The sequence below is a fragment of the Psittacula echo genome, assembly GCF_963264785.1.
Source record: "Psittacula echo genome assembly, chromosome: 6".
Taxonomy (NCBI): domain Eukaryota; kingdom Metazoa; phylum Chordata; class Aves; order Psittaciformes; family Psittacidae; genus Psittacula; species Psittacula echo.
Genome location: NC_137743.1, coordinates 46513194 through 46526554, shown reverse-complemented (window position 1 = coordinate 46526554; position 13361 = coordinate 46513194). Strand labels below are relative to the sequence as shown.

Here is a 13361-nt window from a genome sequence, read left to right as displayed (position 1 = left end):
ACAAAGAGATTTTGAAGATTGGATATCTTAACAAGTATCTTGGGTTTCAGAGCTAAGTAGGTACCTAATCTCCATCTAGTGGCTGGTGCAAATACCAGCAGTAGCTTGTCTATTTGTATTATCTTAGGCTTTTAAGTATACTATGGAGTATTATTTAAGGTTTGTATGTAGTTTAAAATAGCTTTTAAAACTTGGTAGTAGTGGAAGCTTCTAAAACGTGTTATGTGATGATATGTCAACTTGTTTCCTTTTACTCTTTGTCTAGGAAAGTGGGGATGTATGCCAAGATTGCATTAAGCTGGTTACTGATGTTCAGGAAGCTGTGAGGACAAACTCATCTTTTGTAAAGTCTTTGGTTGCTCATGCTAAGGAGGAGTGTGACCGTTTGGGACCTGAAATGTCTGATATGGTAGGTGCTTTTTTTGTTGTTTAAAAATGTGTTCCTGTGTGCGCACATAAACCAGTTTGTTCAGTGCTTTCATCCTCTCAGTATAATCTCTATTTAATGTGACTAAAGAGAGTGTGTCACATGTAGGATATGTTGCATGTTATAACAATAACAGTGAAATAATAAACTTTCTGGTCAAGAAAGCTGGATGGGGTGGTGTGCATGGGACTGGGGAGGAGGAAAAAGACTTGAGAGTCCTGCTAGCCCTTCAGGGCCTTTTTCATGAAAATGATCTGGCAGGGTAATGTGGTTGTGTCAATGAGAGGGAATACTTTTGCCCTAAGAGGAGGAGAAAAGGACTTATCAAATAAGCAGCCATGTGTGCAGTGATTGTGTAACCTGAAATGTCAGCTTATATTTGAGACAAGGTCTGAAAGACAACAGAATAGTTAAGTAGGTTAAAGTTAATTAATACCTTGAAGTATTAGAAAATTCTGCATTAACTTTACAGCTTAAATGGTTTGATATTTACAAGACTTTCTTTTCTCACTTCCTGCAGTGCAAGAATTATATCTCTGAATATTCTGACTTGGCTATCCAAATGATGATGCACATGGTAAGATCAATAGAACATAATATTTGCTCTTAGTTCATTTTTCTGCTTTGTGTAGCTCACATATGGAAACAGGAAATATTTACTGCAGTAAAAATCTGAGGAAAACCTTTTCTATGTAAGTCTTGGTGTTAACACTTTGAACTTGGCATTTAATTGAATAGTAAGTTCAATCTTAGAATGCTTTCTTTAGTGCTTTCCTCTTCTTTCACAACCACTTCAGTGGTGCAAAAGCACTCTTATCTGTTGAAACACAGGAGATGTATTACATATGTTCCTTGATACTCTTATCTCAGTCCTGTACTTACACCACTGCCCTCTTCCCCACCAAAGCATATTAGAGTTGGTCCTTGTCACAGTACAGCAAAATTGATTCTTGTATTAAAGATAATGTGTCTATTTAAAGTAAGACTAAATGTCCTTCTTCTGTAATTGCTATCTCTAAACTCCATATAGGATTCATGGAAAGGGTAGGAACCATGGAGAGTGCGTAGTACTGCACCAGCTCGTCTTCTGTAGCAACATATGAAATATCTTGTCTTTGACCATGTTCATAGCACCTCTTTATCCAGTGATCTCAAAGCGTTTAAGAAAAAAGGTTAAGCCTTTCCTTAAAGAGTGCAGTGCCTGGATGCTCAAGTAACAAAATAAATTATAGGTGAATTTATGAATAGAGTGTGTGACAGACTTGAACCTGAATTTGGCAACATAGTGGCTGTTGTTGTTGCTTTTTTTGTGGTGTTTTCTTTTCCTTTGGTTTGTTTCAAGTTTCTAAAGGCTACTTAGAATTTTACACTGCTTCTTAAGCATTTGGAGGGGAAGCAGATCTTTGTTCCAAATACAGTTAGTTTCTCATTTTAAGCATTGCATTGCAGTGTGGTGTTAATACCTGAAACTGGAATGTGACCACACCTTGCATCCGGCTGAGTGTTCATACTCTTTGGAACTAGTCTTGCCCAGGGTGCTTTAATAACTTTGAATAATGCTGGTTAGCATTGTGCAACTAAATGAGTTGCTGTAGCAATGCTAAGGATCTTTTGAATGGGGAGCCATGTCATATTCCATCATTTTCACAGACAGTATATGCAGTTCCAAGTGCCTGACATTTTTTTCTCTTAACCGTTATCTTTAATTTCTCCTTTCTTCCTCTGTCTCCAATCTTCCCTGTCAACAGAAGGATCAGGTAGGTGAGCAACTTGCCTGTGGTGATAGCCTGCTTGTAGTTCACTTCTTGCTCGAATAGCTGTTTATGTGGTGTGATTGTACTCAGTGTTGACAGATACAAGGGATATTTATGTAATTAAATTAGGAAAGACTATAGATTTCTCCTCCAGTGGTCATTCCTACTTCCAGCTCCAGATACCAGTTTGTGCTACTAAGATTTCAGCTTGATCAGGCTTTGGGCACTAGAGCAGAAAATATGCTCACTCTTGTACAAGAAGGATAGATATAGAAGAAGCATGCCAGTGGCTCCTGTCAGCTTCTGGTTTGAAGTCTGGGCTCAAAAGGCCTTAAGTGAAGCTGTCCCCAGGTCTTTTCTTGCTTAACTCTTAAATCTTGGAGAATGGTATAGATGTTTGGAGTACATGAATTGAAAAGAAGATGCGGGAGGCCTTTAGGTTCCTGCTGTCTAGAGCTGTTTGGGCTTTTAATTTAACCAGTCCTGGGAGACCTTGTGTCTGTCATCTCTCTGTGAGAGAGCATGCTGTGTGTATGTGGGTGTTGCTGTAACATTAATATCTGTAAATGCTTCTTACAATGCATGAACCAAAGGGCTTGACTTAAAGATACTGCCTGGAGTAGTTTGAAGCAGCACTGTATCTTTGAGATACTGCTTTTGCATGTGCATGAGGTTGTGGCATGATGCATTAACTGTTGCATAAGCTTCTGCTGTAAGAAGCTTGATGCCTGGGTGACAGGGTACGATCTTCTAATTAGTTGTAGGGCCAAAGGTAACATTTTTAGCTGAAGTGTTCAGGTGTGAAAATTCAAGTTTTGCGTATTACTTTGGACAGCCTTTCTCACTTTGTGTAGGTATAATGTGGCCTCCTTAGAGCAGTTTACCTCATGTCCGGCATTTACATTTTGTGTTTAGTAATTGTCTAATGAGCTGCAGACTGAACCTCCACTTCTGGGGAAGAAGAGGGGGCAGTGAGTGAGCAGCTGCATGGTTCTGAGTTACTGACTGGGCTTAAACCACAACAGTAGTATGTTTTTTAAAACCTTTGAGAGAGGGTTTGTTTCTGTTTGCTGTTTTCCCTCTTACTGTGAAAAGAACACTTGAAATAGTTACTGCTAATGCTTGTAAGAAGGGTTAAGCTTAGGTTTTAACATGGTTAACCTTTGTTTCTTATAGGCTGTTTTCAGTAATGCAGGAATGTGTTTCTTTTTGCAAAACGTGATGTTACTGGATGCTTTAAAGAAGGTAGTTTGTGCATGAGAAAAGGAGTCCTTTCTGCTAGCATTTCTTTCAGCTTTTGGGTGAACTCTGGAGTCAGGATGATTAGTCTCTTCTGTGATTATTTTAAAGCTTTCAGGGGAGCAGCTTTGTGGATGCAGATCTAATGTGATGCTGGTGGCCTGTTTTGGTGTTGGTAGCTCTTAAGTCAACTCCTTCGAAGGGCTTGCATAGCTCATGAAAATGGGGGTTTTAAATGGATGTGGCCTGACCTTTTCCTCCTCAAAGGAAAAATGCTAAACTTCATCTGGTAGTTGTCCTGCCTATAACCATATCAAATGCTTTGGCGATACTTGAAGCAGAAGTAGTCATTAAACTTCTAGTTATGTTGGAACCTTTTAAAACTTTGTGCCTACTCACAGGCTCCATAGAAAGGGCAGAGTCTTCTAGGCTTTTAAAAATTGCATATACATCTCTTTCCAGCAACCAAAGGACATTTGTGCCATGGTTGGGTTCTGTTCTTCTGTGAAATCTGTTCCTCTTCGGACTCTGGTACCAGCTCAAGTGGTTCATGAAGTAAAAATGGAAACAGTGGAGGTAAGGTAGACTTTCTGTGCTCAACATCTTTACCTGTGTTTTTGCTTTAGTGTAATGAAATAGGTGAAATAGTAGAATACTAGATTTTATATGTAGAATAATCCAAGTCTCCCTGCATATAAATTCCTGACTGCCTCTTTTTCCTGATGCTGATCTGTGAAGTAGGAGAGCTGATTAATCTGTTAGAATAGCAAAGCCTGTGTTAAATTGAAGCTATATGGTAATGGTTACGATTAAAATGGGAACTCCTTTTCTAGTAGTAGTGTATAGTAGGCATTCTAAATGACACCTCAAATGTTAGAGGGAAAACTGCTGAATTTTAATTTTTCTCTACATTTGAAGTTATGCTTTGATAACTTTTAAAAATGGGTTAGCACTTTGCATGTGCAGATGAGTGATCCCAGAATGCTGAAGCTCTTGAGTTTGGAGGAGTACCTTAGCTTCCCATGGCCTTTGAGCAAGACTTGGGCTGAGGATTTTTAGGAAAGAGGAGTTTCTTGAGGTCAGTTAACTTCTGATTAACAGGCTCCAAACAATTTCCCTCAAGTCCCTCAATTTCTGTGTTTTTTCTAGAAGCAAGAGTGTGTTATCAATGTATTCTAATAAACACTTCAGATTTTCCTTGACCCCAATCACTGTGGGGGTGTTTATTTCTCCATGTCTACTAAATTCAACTCCCCTCCTTATACAACCTGTGGATTACAGTCTTAATTGTCATGACTGTCCATTCTGAAAGGGTTTTTAGTGAGATCTTTAAGATTGGTTTTGGGTTCTGTCTGACTGTCTGAATACAGCCCAAACTGGCCAGCTTGGTAAATGACTAAGTGTGCTGCACCTGAATGTGAATGCTGTTAAACTGATCTTTTACAAACTGTTCCTGTCACATGGTCGAGTGCTGATTTATTGTTTTGTGTTTCTTCCGTGTGTGTTCAGAAAGCCTCAGTTCAAGAGAAAGCTCTTTCCTTGTGTGAAATATGTGAGACCATGGTGAAAGAAGTGACTGGCCTTTTGGAGAACAACAAGACAGAGGTGTGTAAGTGGTGGAAATGGTACTTTGTCCTAGGCTTTGGCTAAAGTGGGGCCATAGAGTGAAGGGAAGTTATTTTTATTGCCTGTTTTCATGGGAGCAAGATTTCTATCCTGGGTGGGACAGAAGAAGAAAACATACACTAATGAGTTGAGTGAGATTTTTGTTCCTCATTTGCCATATATGCTTCATTATGCTTCAGGAGGAGATTGTACGTGAAATGGAGGTGGTCTGCTACCTGTTCCCAGCAAGTGTCAAGGACCAGTGTAAGGACTTCATTGATGTCTATGGCCAGGCTTTGGTGGACATGCTCTTGGAGGCAACAAATCCTGAAGCTGTGTGTGTTATGCTGAAATGCTGTGCTGCCAACAAGCCGCCTCCACCACCACCAGGTTGGTAATGAGTCAGTGGTGTTGCAAAATGAGCTGATTCATCTAGGATTGTATCTCATTTGAGGACATGTGCTCTAGTACTTTGCTGCCTCCTTTCTTCTATCTTGGGGAACTACCTAACCGCTGATGTTTGATTTTCGTGGGTTGTTGTGTTTGTTTTTTTTTTCTCAGTTGTAGTGAAACCTGCAGGTGGCTTCTGTGATATCTGCAAGATGGTGGTAGCTTATGCAGACAAAGAACTAGAAAAGAATGCCACAACAGCTGAAATCGAAGCTTTACTGGAAAAAGTCTGTCACTTCCTGCCAGAGTCTGTCAGTGATCAGGTAAAACACTTGTGTGCAGGAGGCAGGCTAAAAAACAGTGGTATGGTTGATGGTTGGGAACTGTCCTGGTTGATTTTGTTTGGTTTACATAGGCACTACAGTGACAATTATGCTTACATCAGTTTTCGAGTGTTTCACCTGATTATCTATTGCGTTTACATATGCGCTGCAGTGATAATCATGCTTATTTTGTTTTGAGTCTTTCACCTGATATTCTGTCTACATGCTAATTTTAGGTGCGTCTTTCAAGTGTGTCTACTTCTGCTATTAATGTCCAGGTACTCATAATAGAGGTATCTGTGTTTGACCAGCTGCCTTGGTCTGTAGCTGGAGACAAACTGTCCACAGGTGCAGCTGGGACTGACTTATGTTCAGCAACCTGATCCTTCCTAGGTTTCTCTCTTTACTAGTTAAGACCAAAGCATGGCAGCTTCTCGTGTGCAGCAGAGCAAAAAAGAGGGAGCAGGCTTCATCTGGGGCAGTCAAGTGACCACACAGGCCACTGTGTGGCAGCCTGCCTTCCAGTCAGAGCAGGGCAGATGGAGATGAACAGAAGGACAAAGCATCTTGCAGAGTATTTGGAAAAAGCATCCTCTAGTGTATTTTATGAAAGCGATCAGTCTTCCTCTGCTAGAGGTTGAAAAAAGTTTGGGGGGTGGGAGGATTAGGTTTTCGCACTTCCCATCTGTGGCTGTTGGCAGACCTTTGAATAGATGGAGACTTTTAAAGGACTGAATTGGCTGGATGGATTGTTGTACTAATTTGCAGTCAGTAAAGGTTTGCCTGGAAATGTTCTGAGAACAGCGGGTGGGAACAGCTGAAAGAGTTTTTTGGGTTTTGTTTTTGTTGGGGTTTTTTGGTGTTTTTTTTTTTTTTTTTTTTAATCAATACTGATCCTGTTCAGGGAATTAACAAAGTAGCTGTAAGTAGGCTGGCATAATTCAATTCCAGTGACACAGCAAAAAGCAATACCTGTTAGGCTATCACTATCAAGATTTACCTGGATATCTTTTTAGGTGGTTGCTGAGTGTCAGCAAGTGGCAACTGCTTCTGTGCATAGCTTAAAGCAGCTATGAAACAGCTATTCCTGGTAACTGCTGTGAGGCTGTTTAATAGCTGTGGTTCACTTATTAATTGGTGCCGTTAGTCTCTGCTGAGAACGCCAGTATCTTCTGTGCTGTGGGGATGGCCTCTCCACTAGAGGGCTGACTGTTACTCATGGGAAGCATTCCTCCTGCTGCCTGGTCTGAAGTGAATAGTAACTGCTTGGGCTAAAAGTGCTTAAGAGTCATTATTGCATTGCTGCCATCCTGTCCAGGATGTTTGTCTCCAGCTTGTTCAGTGTGTTTTCCTCAGTACGTTTACAGCAGTAATGCTCACAGTGACAGACTAAGCTTTGCAAATCAAAGCCTAGCCTGTCCTGCCTGCTTCTTTTCCAAAAGTCTGTCCTGCTTGGTTCTTTTCCTTTTGACCCCTTTCTTATCATAATGCATACAATTGCAGGCAGGTATAAGATAGCAACAAATGATGTAGTTGTCTGATTAGTGCAGTGCTGAGTCCTTTTTAATCTGCAGAGCTCCAGCCTCTGCTTCATCAGTTTGTTACTGGGATGTTTAGAGTAGTGTACAGGCCTGCCTGCTGAAGATGGTATCTTCCCCTTCTAAGGCTTTAACAGAATTTCTCAACCTGTGTTTTGTTACAGTGTGTTCAGTTTGTGGATCAGTATGAACCCATGGTTGTGCAACTCTTGGCAGAAGTGATGGATCCCACTTTTGTTTGCACTGTGAGTATTGCATATAGTTCTATTGAGTATAGGCTCCAATAGTCTTGCCTGCTCTTCTGTATGCCTTTCAGTGTCCGGCATGCACCAACTGCTGGAATAAAAATTGTCACGCTGAATGCTTGAAGCAAATGTGGTTGTACAAAGCCTCAGGCTTACTGAATGGACAGCTGTCTGAGTGCCAGCCTTGTGCAAGGAAGGACAGAGAAAAAGAGCTGCCAGTGATTATCTGCTGTTGAGGTTCGGTAGTAGTGTGCCTTCAGTGTGATAAGTTAAATTACATTTATTGAGAAAGCGTCCTTTCTAGAAGCTCTGTTTCTCAGAACTTGATACAAAGAAGCCCTTGCGGTAACTTAATTCTTCCTTGTGTCAGATTACTGCTTCATGTTCAGCTGCAAATGTGACTGCAATTGTCAGTGGAGCATAATGCTATGGAAGCTCCTGAAGCTCAGTCAGGTAGATGCTCAGATGTAAGGCTGGAGTTGAGATCTCTTGGTGCAAATAGAAAGATGCTGACCACTGCTTTTGTTTTTGCAGAAACTTGGAGTCTGCGGATCAGCTAAGCAGCCTCTCCTAGGGGATGATGCTTGTGTTTGGGGTCCAGGTTACTGGTGTAAGAACATGGAGACTGCTGCTCAATGCAATGTATGTAAAGCAGGATTCTGTCTCAAGTTTTCTATTGGTCCTTGATAGCTCCTTATAAGTGACTTTTCCAGCTTCTACACCACACTTGCAAGTGGATGAACTCCAACTTCAGGAAGCAAAAGGGTACTAGCTAGAAATGGTTGAGTTTGATTAGAGGGTCTTCCATAGCCCTTAGCTTTATTAAAGATGGCTTCCACTTTTATTCTCATCCCCCACCCATCTGCTAACATTTCAGAATCTGTAGTAACATATAGTGTGAGCTTTATATTTAGTCTGTGTTCCTGTGGCCAACAGATCATGTCACGACCTCTCATCATGCTCTAAAATTTGGCTTCCAGTGTTGTGGGCTGATGCTTTCTTTGCCACGCCTTAGTGGCTAAGGGTCATCAGCATTCTTTCCTGAAGCTTCTGGGTGGGGAGGAGGAGGATGTTCTAGTCCTCTCTGGAAACACTTATTTTCAGAGAAAGAGATTTGCCCCCCAGGATCTTGGCTCAGAACAGGATATTGGATTGTATGTGTAGATGTACAGTTGTTTGCAACAGGCTTTTTTCCACTAATGTACGCTATTTCTTTCCCTTTAGGCTGTTGATCACTGCAAGCGTCATGTGTGGAACTAGAAGAAGAATTTCCAGTTCTGAAAGTTTGCCATGGCTCTTAAAAATGTGAGCCGAGGTTGGTGGACAGCTGTATCTCAAATGTCCCTCCTCTCTGCCTCATTAACAATTTGACCTTCAAGTTCTTTTATTGTAACTCTTCTGTAGCAATGCTGCTGTTGAAGGATCAGATCTTCATTGTCGACTTAATAAAGATATTTTTGATTGTACAGTTTAACTCATTATGCTCCTAAAAAGTAGTCAGTGTGGTGTAGTTTAATTGATAGGCTGAAGTGTTTTTTAGGTGCTGGAAAGAATGGCAGAGAAGGTGAAATGAGACAAGGCTATTATCTTTTAATTTAAAAAAAGAACAAGATGGTGACTAAATTTGAATGTCTTTCTGTAGTCAGCATTGGGAAGATTACATGCTTTGCATTTTAAACATCTGGCTGGAATGGTCATTTTCAGTGTAACCCTAGGGAACTCTTAAGGGATAATGCTGAACCTGGGAATCTCTTTGGCTGGAATTTTCAAAGCTCTACAGATGCAGAGAAGGGGCTTCTTGTGCCCAGCTAACTTTCAAAGTAACTGGTACCTAAAAAGATGCATTTGCATTTGAGTGACCATGCTTATAGCTTGTTGTAGTGCTATAATTAAGGAAACCCTCCTTCAACCTTTGATCATGTGCTTTTTATTTCCTTGGACTACTTGATATAAGCATGGGTGTGCTACTGTCAAGCCCTGTGGGATTTCAGTCTTTTAAAGCATGCTGATGTACTTAAGGAATGGCTCCCTTTTTTCTTACCCTTGTTGCTCAATTCTGCTTAGTCTTGCAGCTTCCTACATGCAGCCAAATGGGTGCCAAGGAGGTGGAGTGAGCTGGGTCAGTAGAAGATGGGGGGGGGGGAAAGTCAGCAGGGGCTGTGCATATGTCAAAAGTGAGTTCGGCATAGAGGGTAGAATGCAGGGAAAAATGGGTTTTATTGTAAACCACCCATGTGTTCCTCAATCTGTTTTTGTTCTTGTGGCATATTTTGGTTATCTAAAATTTCAGAGGCACTATGAGGCTCACAGGCAGTTTCCATTGCTACCACCCATTCTCACTTGACATTCACCTTTCTGAGTAGTTTAAAGTATAAATTTTTTTCCAGAGCTTCCATTTCTGTTGGAAAATGTGTCTGAGTAGCAAGTGGAGATGGCAGGGTTAAGGGCACTGTAGTAGGTATTTGGCAGCTCTCCTGGCATACCTGACAACCTGCTTTTCACGCCTCTGCAGCATCCCACTGAAATGGCCTGAACTTCTGAACAAAAGCCTTTTGAGACAGGCTGCTACCCTGGAAACAAGTCAGGCCATTGAGGTGTGTAGGAGCCTCGAATGAGAATCATGCTTACATTGCTTGAGATGGACCTTGTACTCCTTAGCAGCATTTAGTACATGGTTCTGGTCAAGTTAACCCCCAAAATAGAGGCACCACAAAGTAGCTCTGTGGAGACCTTTGGGAAGGAAAAGCTTGGCAGAGGTGAAGCTTTGAAAATTCCAGTCCTGCTCAGAAAGGAGCTGGCAACTGCTGCTGTTCCTGTGGTGTCTTGGGTGAGGCAGGAGCTCTGGTAACTGCTTTAGAAGCAAGCAAAGTAATTTTCATGCTGTTTTAATGAAAAAACACTTGACTGCAGCTTTTTAGTTACTACATGTACATACTAAATGTCTGGGCAGTATTGACAGATAGCAGTACTGGTTTGTCTTTCCTGTTTGCATTTGTACAGAACACTGAACACTCGTGGCTCTAAAAAGGAGAATAATTTCCCTAAAAATGTAAAATATCTGCAGCTTTCTGTCTTGGCAGGCTTGTGTAGTGGTTCCAGTGGTGTATCCCAGATGGGGTGGATATGCCAGATAGGAGGAAATGGGCTCTCTTCAGCACCACTGCCCTGGAGGTACAGGTTCGGTTATGCTACAGCATGTAGTATGGTATTTTATCTTAAACTAGATGGTGTTCTCTTAACATGATGGATTGAGACTTGCTCTTCCATGCTGGCAAAGTTTTAATTTTCTTAGGTTTTTAGTAGTGGAGGATTATGCTAGCAACCTGTTGGGTGAGGTGAAGTGGGACAAATCCTGTGCTACTGCTGGGAGTCTCTTTAGTCTCCTTTCTTGTGGACTGTGGCACCTGACCTGCTTGAGTTATGCTGGAGGGACACGTGCTTTCTAAAGAACATTGTCTTGATTTTTGCACAAAAGCTTCCTTAATGAACAATAAAAACCTCTGTAAACCGATGTGTTTCATTTCTTTACTGTGTGCTAGTTGCTGAAGGGTCTTGTTAGCTTCCCCTTTGCTGCAGAGTCAGGAGGAGGCACATCCCAAAATGTCAATGGGAATCAGGCTGAATGACAGGACTCTAATTCCCATTGAGTTGCAGTATGCGTGTCCCATCAAGCCTTTGCTATATTGAGCACAGTTGCAGGTTAGAGGCTTGCCAGGGATTGCCACTGCTGTTCTCTTCCCTGGACAAACACAATGCCTGATGTGAGGCAACAGCCCCGTGTTGCAATTCCTCTGCCTGGTGTGGGCTGGAGGGAGTTCTTGCTGAAGCTGCTTGATACCAGGCTTCAGTGCTGACTTGCATTTAATGTGGCTGCTTCCTTTTTATCTTCATTCCTTGTTTTATTTTGAATAAAATGTGACTTTTTAATGTTTTAAGCAACTATGAGGCTACCTCTCAATACACAATTCAGTTGTCCTAAATTTTAATGGTCTTTAATATCTTCACTACTGACATTTTTTGTAAGGGCTGATGCATTCATCCCTTATGAATGCATCAGAAGGGTGGATTTTGTGAAGAGCATGGGAAATAGCTGCATTGCATGGTGTTAGGATGTTCTCCTTGGCTATGTCTACCCTTTGCAGCCAGGAGTGGTTAGTGTTGAGCAGCAGGTTTTGAGCTGGTTTTGACTTCCCGGGAATACCTGCCTGGCTCTGGTCCCTCCCTCTACTTGCAGGCTGGTGATGATTTTATAATCAAGCCATAAGGAGAGGGGTGTGGTAATTGTCCTGTGTGGGTGTGGGTTCTCACTACTTCTCCCAACACATCCAAGATTCCTCAGTCTGGGAGCAGCACAGGAGAGGAACCAGCCACTGAGGACTATCTTAGGAACAGCATGGAGATCAAATGGAGTGGCTGGGTGCTGCTGATCCTTTCTGTGTGCCTGGGCTCCTACCAAGGTAAGGCCAGGCATGGGGGTAAGGACTCAAGGAGAGCCCAGAAAACCCCTCAGAACCCTAAAACTATTTGCAGCTATGGTGTTTAAGCTCCATAGCGTGCTTCTTCGCCTCTCTGTAGTGGTGGAGTTAGGCCAGAGGAGAGTTGATGCTGGTGGCACCACTGGCTGCTTGACCTCTTGCCTACCTGGACATGAGCATTGCAACTTTCTGCCCTTAAAGTGGTTTGTTCCCTCCGTTTGGACAGCAGGGATTCAGATGGAGCTGGTGTTCTGCAGTGGTATAGAAGGGAGGCCTCTTGATGGAGTGTCTCAGCAGCAGTGGGGGAGAGGGCATTGGGACCTGGCTATGTGTGATGTGGGAGAAACTCATACCAGACTTTGTTCTCCTTGCATGATGGAGTGACCATGGTGCCACCTGAAGCTGTCCCCCTCATCACTGGGGCTTTCAGTATCTGTGGGCAAATCCTCCTGCAGATGATCTTGCACTGCTCTCCCCTAGGCCTCCCCCATAAGAGTGAGGAAGTGATACCTGGCTCTTTCCCTGTCCCTCCCCAGCAAACAAGTTGTGAATAGCCTGGTTCTGAAGCTCTGGGCCTTGCTGGAAGGGAATTCACTTATTCCAGGGGCCATTTCCCCAGGGAAGCTGTGGAGCTCTGCTGTTGTAGTCAAAATAATCCCAACCTTTTAGAGGGAAGAACCTCTTTTGCACTCTAACTTACCCCAGGCTCAGCCCATCAGGCTCCTCTGGCGTGACCTGCCCGGGTGCTGGCTTTGTGGTGGAGTCGTGACTGCACACCCGTGGCCTGGCGGCCGGGGAGGGACATGCCAAGGTGCACAGCCAGCAACAGGCGGAGCAGGAATACGCACCTATGCTTGGCATGTCCGTGCTTCAGTCGATGCCTGGCCTGGAAGTCGGTGGAGGCTCCTGTGGCAGTGGTTGGGCTGCACAGCACTGTGTTCATGGGACCAGGGCCCACTGTCAGCCTTGGAGAAGGATTGTGATGCTGGGAAGAATGTATTTATGTTTTTTGCTGTAATAGGGGTGTGCACCAGGGCGGGAAATGGGGCGCCGGGGCCCACACCGCCACCCCCAGGCTTTACATCACAACCTGCTCGCCAGGCTCTGCCGGCTCAGCCAGTGTGCTCCGGGGCTCCATAACGCTGGCACAGCCCTGCCAGATGTGGAGCTCGGTGCTGGATCCCCCCTGAGGAAAGCCCACGCCACCCTGGGGGGCTGGCAGGCAGGGATAGGATACTCCTGGCTGGCCTGGGGACACTACATCCCTGCTTGCCCTGTGCTCCATGCTGAGGCTTCCCCGAAAATGGCATCAACTGGTGTCCTGCTGCCTGGGCGCTTGTCAGCGTGAGGCTGCTCTGGCACAGC

At 43.4% G+C, this 13361-nt stretch overlaps 1 protein-coding gene across 2 annotated transcripts in view; it reads left to right on the top strand.

Annotated features, from left to right (window-relative positions):
- The window catches only part of LOC308222422 (prosaposin), a 30632-nt gene that overhangs the window by 15471 nt on the left and 1800 nt on the right, over nt 1-13361 (top strand). Inside the window, exons 6-14 of one of the 2 annotated variants that reach the window (XR_013957121.1) lie at nt 266-409; nt 948-1004; nt 3883-3996; nt 4930-5025; nt 5226-5415; nt 5587-5738; nt 7441-7521; nt 8056-8163; nt 8746-8836. Coding sequence is in view for 1 of the 2 variants with exons in the window: in XM_080620396.1 (XP_080476522.1) it covers nt 266-409; nt 948-1004; nt 3883-3996; nt 4930-5025; nt 5226-5415; nt 5587-5738; nt 7441-7521; nt 8056-8163; nt 8746-8781 (978 nt within the window). In the remaining variant the exon portion in view is untranslated. Of the gene's footprint in view, nt 1-265; nt 410-947; nt 1005-3882; nt 3997-4929; nt 5026-5225; nt 5416-5586; nt 5739-7440; nt 7522-8055; nt 8164-8745; nt 11033-13361 lie in introns of those variants that run through there. The other variant, XM_080620396.1, reaches the window with a different exon arrangement.